The sequence below is a fragment of the Colobus angolensis genome, unplaced genomic scaffold (genome assembly GCF_000951035.1).
Source record: "Colobus angolensis palliatus isolate OR3802 unplaced genomic scaffold, Cang.pa_1.0 Scaffold28, whole genome shotgun sequence".
In the NCBI taxonomy this organism is placed as follows: Eukaryota; Metazoa; Chordata; class Mammalia; order Primates; family Cercopithecidae; genus Colobus; species Colobus angolensis.
Window position 1 is genome coordinate 7,956,350 of NW_012116043.1, and position 7,345 is coordinate 7,963,694.

The following is a 7,345-nucleotide window of genomic DNA, read 5'->3' on the forward strand; positions in this document are numbered from 1 at the left end:
CTTGGGAGGCTGAGGCAGGAGAATGGCATGAACCCGGGAGGCGGAGCTTGCAGTGAGCCTAGATCAAGCCACTGCACTCCAACCTGGGCGACAGAGAGACTCTGTCTCAAAAAAAGAAAAAATATGAATTAAACCAGGTGTGTAACCCCAACACCTTGGGAGGATCGCTTGAGCCCAAGAATTCAAGACCAGCCTGGGCAACACAGGGAGACTCCAGCTCTACAAAAAATTCAAAAGTTAGCTGGGTGTGGTGGCATGTATTTGTGGTCCCAGTTACTTTGGAGGCTGAGGTGGTAGGATCACTTGAGCCCAGGAGGTCGAAGCTACAGTGGGCTGTGATCACACCACTGCACTGCAGCCTGGGCAGCAGGAGACTTTGTCTCAAAAAAAATGAAAGAAAAAAGATGGAATTGTGGGAACATTTTCGGTCTGTTTATATAAATACAAACATAACATTACCCCAATTGCAGTCTCTTGTTTATTCCACACTACCTCATCCTTTTTTGCAGACAGCAGGGAAAAAACTGGCACAATAGTCAAAATTGCCGGGCTTGGTGGCTCATGCCTGTCTGTAATCACAGCACTTCGTGAGGCGGAGGTGGGCAGATTATCTGAGGTCAGGAGTTCGAGACTAGCTTGACTAATATAGTGAAACCCCATCTCTATTAAGAATACAAAATTAGCCGGGCATGGTGGCACATGCCTGTAATCCCAGCTACTTGAGAGGCTGAGGCAGGACAATCGCTTGAACCTGGGAGGCAGAGGTTGCAGTGAGCCGAGATCACGCCATTGCACTCCAGCCTGGGCAACAAGAGCAAAACTCCATCCCAAAAAAAAAAAAAAAGTCAAAATTTTGCACCTCTACCCTGAAACCCTTCCGGTCCCAAAGTAGCACAACTTTGCTAGGATTCTTAAAACCACACATTCTGAAGAAAAGTAAACTTCCAAATATGTTACTGACCTAATTCTACTCTTAAAATGGGAGTTTTCACCCATCAATTCCAATCTATCGCCCTCTTCTGTGTAGCAATCACCTGGCTGTTTAGAAATCCCAATGGCATCTTAGAGATCCATGGGAAAACACGGGAAACTAGAAGTCAGGACTCTTCTTGCAGTTCCCCAAGACGGGTGTGGGTTGTTTCAGCCTGTCTTATTTCCTTTCCACCTACAAGTCTGCCATATTTGCTTTTCTAAGACTGCAGTCCTCTTAAAATTGATAGCAGGAAACCTTTGATGGCTACTTGTCCCCAGCTTTAATTGGGTCTTTTCAGGAAAAGGCATCAATTCACACTTGTTCCTGACCACAGCAAAGCACAGCACAGCAGGCTGATAATGTAAATTCCTGCAAAGGCTTTGTTAGAAGAGCATTAAGACTGCTGCTCAGAAACATTTACTTTCCCCTAAGGCCACCTTCTTTCTAGGCAGGGGAAGGGGCTAGACAAGGGAATCCGTTTCATTATCCCAACTTTGTTTTGAGCTTATTTCCATTTTATAGCCATAGAAAGCTTCAAGTACTACCACACATCCATCACAACCTGAGGCCAAAGGCCCAGAACATTCTATAGCAATGTCTTAACAAATATCCTTAAATACTGATTTTCAAATTAGGACTAAGATTTAATTTAAATGTTTCTTTGTGATGCACAACAGCTGCAGGACCGGTGAGAATGTGACTAAAGAGTACTGAAATGCCCCACAGAAACTTACTTCTGTAAGGATGGACTCATCCCCACCAACCTGGACATCTGATCAAGTGACAATCTTCAATGCTGTTATTTGAACAAATTGTAATTCACACACATACACATCTGCAACAGATTTATTTTTTAAAGGAATGGACTGAGAGAAAACAACATGGGCAGAAGTATGGAATAGAAAATAAATACAAATGTAGGCTATTCTGCTAATTGTTTTATAACCACAACAAATTAGTACAGAGAATGCCCTGTACAAAACACAACAAAGGTTCAAACATCGAGGTGTTCCCCTAGCAAGGCTGAAAATTTCAGTCTCTGGTATTTGGAATTTAGGCTGCAGTCCTTGTTTTTGGATGGATCACTGGGTGTGTGGCACAGTCCATGCTTTTAACCAGATTTGAACAGAAGAATGGCCACTTGGCCCAGGTAGAAGTAGATGAAGTGTTTGGTTTCATGTGTCACATAACTGCCGAAGTTCCTCCCCACGATGCAATGCCAGGTGGGATTGTACTTCTTGTCAAATTCCTGGGAAAGACAAAAGAAAAGAACTAGAATTTTAATTACCAGAGGTCAGTGTTTGCCTCCTGGATAAGCCAGAGCCTGTAGGGGCAGAAAGGAGGAACGTCAGCATCTGCAAATTCTTACAATGAAAGAATGTTCCCCAGCTCCAAGCCGCCTACATACTGCATTAATACAAACATACTTGCAGTCTGAGCTAAGATGGGAATGGAGGCTGAGGAGGTCAAAGGACAAAAGGTCAGCCTTAAAGACAGGGTGCTTTGTTGTTACGGTAATTACACCTTCATACCTTCTATAATATTCTTATTCATTGACAGACGGTGATATTAACAGGTGTGGTTTATCATGTTCTGTGTAGAGAACCACCCTACTGTATTTGCCATGCCCCCAATTCCAAGAAAATGGTAAAAAATTAGCCCATCCCATTCCTCATCACAAAGATCTTAACTGCATCTCTGCAATACAAGATTTTCCAAAAGGATAAAACTTCAAACAGCACTGTATACCAAATGATTGCGGATCAAAATTAAATTTACAGGGACACAATACTGAAGCACTCCACTATTGCCGTAAAGAATGCTGTAAACATAATCTGTCAACTGGCCAAGTTTTATCCTTAATCCAAACAGCCGTCCTCTCCACATCTGTCCGGATGATGCTGATCTACTACCCTGTCCACTAGGTTAGCAAGTTGTAGGAACAACTCATCGCCATTTATCCCACCCCAAGAGGTACTAGGGAGTAGAATGCCTGTGGGGGGCACTGGGTGGCAACGGTAATCTTTCTCTACAAAATTCTTACAAGTGTTTATGGAGAGTCACACAAGATTTAGCTACTCTAACAGCACGCAGTGCGAAAACTTCTTTTAAAGCTACGAAGAGGAGTAACGCTCTTGCAAGCTAGACGCACGCACTGCTGCGTTTGTCAAAAAAGGCATTTATTTCTGTTCCATCTGAAGTCTTTCATCTTCCCATTCTCGACTGGAACCCTCCCACGGCTTAGGCTGCCAGCTTTCTTCCCTTCCAGCAAACACTGCTCGAGAAGTTGGCAGTCCTGCCGGCTTTCTAGACTGCCATTTGCCAAGCCCCCACCCCAGCCCCCAGCCCCGCCACCACCCACTTTCCCTCAACTCCCCACTGGAAGGCTGGCAAGATCTCCTCCCGGCCCGGCTGGAAACACCCACGCAGCTCCCCCCTCCGGAACACCCAGATGGATCCTGGGCGCAGGAACCACACAGAAGGGGGAACTGCTGCTCCCAGGTCTTAGATACCGTTGCTAGGTGGCGCTTTCCCCCCGCGGAGCTGGATAATTAAGAAAAAAAAAAAAAAACTTCGGACGCCGGGGGTCTGGTCTTCTCCAGCGGAGTGCAAAATGCATCTGCGTCCTTTCTGGAAGCTTCTACACCCGGAGCCGCCAGGGGTGTTCCCGGGACCTGTCAGGCGCCCTGAGAAAGCAGGATCGGGGGGAAGGAACTCCCTGCTCCCCGCTGCGCCTCGGCCCCCACGCCCATCCTCACCTTCTTGATATGAGCCGCAATGTCCTTCTCTATGTTGTATTTCTCCAGCGCCTGAGTAGCGCACTCCACCGAGTCCTGTTGCATCTCTTCCGACATGTCCGCATTTTTGATCACGGCCTTTCGGTCGCACATGGTTACCTAGCGGGCAAGGCCTGGGGTAAGGGTTTGAGTTGGGCCGCGCCCCCCAGGCACTAACTGCCCCCACCCCGGCCGGCGCCACAACGGGACGACGCCCCCCACCCCACTTCTCAGCAAGCGCGGGCTACGCGGCGGGCTAAGTCCAGAGTGGGGCGAAATAAGGCAGCGAGGATAGCCCCTGGCCCCCCGAGTTTCTCACCGTGGAGAAGGGGGCTGGCCGACTGCAACGGTCTCCTGGGGGAGGTGCTTGCACAGCTCAGGCCCTCGTAGAGCTCCCGTCGCTACCAAAGCCGTGGCGCATCTAAGCAGCCCCACGCCAGCCGCCGCCGCCTAGTGCTCAGGGCCCGCCCCGCTCCCGCCGGCCCCGCCCCCCGCCGCGTGACGCTATTGGCTTGACGCAGCCCACGGCATTCTTCCATTGGTCCAGGGACTCCATGGTTCCCTCAGGATCTTTCTCCTGCATTTTGTTGCAGACCACAATGCACCGCTCACGGCGTCGGTTGCCCCGGCAATGGGCCCCACGCGGCGAGGCCCACATACACACACACACACACACACACACACACACACACACACGCACACACACACATACCCAGAAGGTGGAGCCCCGGCCCGGTTGCGAGGACCACCCAGCTGTCTGGAGAGGTAGGAAGGCAGCTTCTGCCTGGGCCAAGGGAAGTGATTCCAAATTCACGGAGGTTGTCCCAGGGTGTGTTCTCGAACAACAGTCTCTAGAAGTTGGTGGCCATCCCTGCCCCCACCCCGCCACCACGACAGGTCGCAGGATCTCCGACCCCAGGTTAGCAGGATTATGACAGAAGTGGCCTCTCCCTTTACTGAAAAGGTATCTCTGAAGCAGGGCCGGCTTTGTGGGCAAACCAGCAGTGCAGTCTCACAGGAGGGGCCCTTACGTTTTCATTTTGCACTGGGCCCCATTTGTAGTGGTTCTGCTCTGAAATATTTAGGAGAGGGCATCCTCAGGATTGAGGGAGGGCTTTAAGGAGGGAGGGTGTTTCCTTACGAGTAAGGGATTATCCCCAAGAGTGGGGTCTCTGCCAAGCAATGCGGACATCTTTAAGGGGGTGGGGATGGGGATCCGGGTGGATTTGGGAGTGTTGAGCCCCGGGGTTTTTGTCCAGGGTGAGGCTTCTTGCTCAGGTGAGGCAGTCTTTCCTGTGTGGGAGAGATTCTTGATTGGGATTTATCTCCGAGGAGGAGGTATCCTAATGGACGAAAAAGTGGCCCTTAGAGAGATGACGTCCCCTCTAGCTGAGGGAGGAGACACGAAGTGGTTAAAAAAGCAAGATCTTGGGGGAGTTGAGGGACAAGTCAGATCTGGATTTAAATCCCAGCACTGTCATTTATTAGCTATTTGAATGTTTTCTTTAAGTAAAGGAGGACTAAGTGTAAAAGGAAACCAGTTCATATGCTTGTTAGCAGTATAAAACATTTGAAGTTCTCTCAGCACAATGTGAGGCACATAGTAAATGATCAATGAATCTTATCAATAATTGTCAGTTTATAGAACTATCCCAAAGGCCACAGCAAGGTTTTGAACAACCAGCTCTGAAATACCTATAATGTATTTTTGAACCTCCATAAATAAGTTGTCAGGTTAATCATGTATCTGGAAGCCTCCTATTTACATTTCTACATTTTTCTCTTGACCACCTACTCTCTACTTAAAACAATTTGTGGCTGGGCATGGTAGCTCGCACCTGTAATCCCAGCACTTTGAGAAGCCGAGTGGAGGGGATCGCTTGAGCTCAGGAGTTGGAGACCAGCCTGGGCAATATGGCCAAACCCCATCTCAAAAAATAAAAATAAAACAATTTGAGCAGAGACACACAACTCCAGAAAGAAAAAGATGGGAATAGGCCAAGTGCAGTGGCTCATGCCTATAATCCCAGCACCTTGGGAGGCCGAGGCGGGTAGATCACCTGAGGTAAGGATTTCGAGACCAGCCTGACCAACATGGAGAAACCCCATCTCTACTAAAAATACAAAATTAGCCGGGCGTGGTGGTGCATGCCTTGTAATCCCAGCTACTCAGGAGGCTGAGGCAGGAGAATCGCTTGAACCCGGGAGGCGGAGGTTGCAGTGAGCCGAGATTGTGCCATTGCACTCAGCCTGGGCAACAAGAGCGAAAGTCCGTCTCAAAAAAAAAAAAAAAAAGGAAAAAAATGGGAATAATTAGAACCTCTTCAGGTTCAACATATGCATATCAATTAAATCAACAGCTTTTTCCAGTTCCATGTTCCTAATGGTGAGATTCAGGGTTTGAGAAGTTATAATATTCCTATATAGTACCTCTCTTGAGGAAGAAATAGGTTGACAAGTGAGGACCCTGGAAATGCAGATGACACTAAAGTAAAGCCACGGTGACTCCACTAAGTAGAAACCCCAGGGAAATTTCCTAAATCATCCTCATGATTTTTTTCCATGTCTACACTACCTCTATTATTATTTATTTAATTTTTACTATAATAATACTATCATTATAATATAATAATGTAATTGTTCATCAATAATACCTTATATGGCCGGGCGTGGTGACTCACGCCTGTAATCCCAGCACTTTGGGAGGCCGAGGAGGACAGATCACAAGGTCAGGAGATCAAGACCATCCTGGCTATCATGGTGAAACCCCGTCTCTACTAAAAATACAGAAAAAATAAATAAATTAGCCGGGCGTGGTGGTGAGTGCCTATAGTCCCAGCTAGTTGGGAGGCTGAGGCAGGAGAATGGCGTGAACCCAGAGGCTGAGCTTGCAGTGAGCCAAGATCGTGCCACTGCACTCCAATCTGGGAGACAGAGCGAGACTCTGTCTCAAAAAAAAAAAATAATAATAATAATAAAAAGTAATGCTTTATATAATATATTATTTAATAATTTTCTTTGAACTCCCTCTGTTTTTTAAATAAGTATACTTTTTGTTTTATTTTATTTTTTTGAGATGGAGTCTCACTCTGTTGCCCAGACTGGAGTGCAATGGCGTGATCTGGGTTCAAGCGATTCTTCTGCCTTGGCCTCCTGAGTAGATGGGATACAGGTGCACACCACCATGTCCGGCTAATTTTTCTATTTTTGTAGAGACAGGGTGTTTCCATGTTGGCCAGGCTGGTCTCGAACTCCTGAGCTCAAGTGATCTGCCTGCCTTGGCCTCCCTAAGTTTTGGGATTACAGGCGTGAGCTACCACACCCGGCCTAATAAGTATGCTTTTAAAAGACAAATTCATATCATTACCGTAAATGGAAAGCCAGTCTCACTGGCCATAAATAGAAGGTAACTATAAAATATAAATATTAGAGTATAAAACATTTATTTTTGCATTGTTAAACTGATCTCGGACACTATAAGTGATATGTGTCCTACACTTGAAAAATGCTACCCTTGGCCGGGCGCGGTGGCTCAAGCCTGTAATCCCAGCACTTTGGGAGGCCGAGACGGGCGGATCACGAGGTCAGGAGATCG

At 47.4% G+C, this 7,345-nt stretch overlaps 1 protein-coding gene and 1 long non-coding RNA gene across 4 annotated transcripts in view; one reads left to right on the forward strand and one right to left on the reverse strand.

Moving 5' to 3' along the window:
* Positions 1–1,801: 1,801 nt before the first annotated feature.
* DYNLL1 (dynein, light chain, LC8-type 1) overlaps positions 1,802–7,345 on the reverse strand; it is a 42,152-nt gene continuing 36,608 nt past the window's right edge. The window contains exons 1-3 of one of the 3 annotated variants that reach the window (XM_011948554.1): positions 4,070–4,230; positions 3,733–3,870; positions 1,802–2,222 (exon numbers count right to left, since the gene is read on the reverse strand). In XM_011948554.1, the coding sequence (XP_011803944.1) occupies positions 2,085–2,222; positions 3,733–3,864 (270 nt within the window). In that variant the 5' untranslated portion in view covers positions 3,865–3,870; positions 4,070–4,230 and the 3' untranslated portion in view covers positions 1,802–2,084. Of the gene's footprint in view, positions 2,223–3,732; positions 3,885–4,069; positions 4,231–7,345 lie in introns of those variants that run through there. The other 2 variants (XM_011948555.1, XM_011948556.1) reach the window with 2 other exon arrangements.
* Positions 4,340–7,345, forward strand: part of LOC105516357 — a 6,651-nt gene continuing 3,645 nt past the window's right edge. The window contains exons 1-2 of the long non-coding RNA XR_001002477.1: positions 4,340–4,406; positions 4,459–4,515. This is a non-coding gene — a long non-coding RNA (uncharacterized LOC105516357). The remainder of the gene's footprint in view (positions 4,407–4,458; positions 4,516–7,345) is intronic.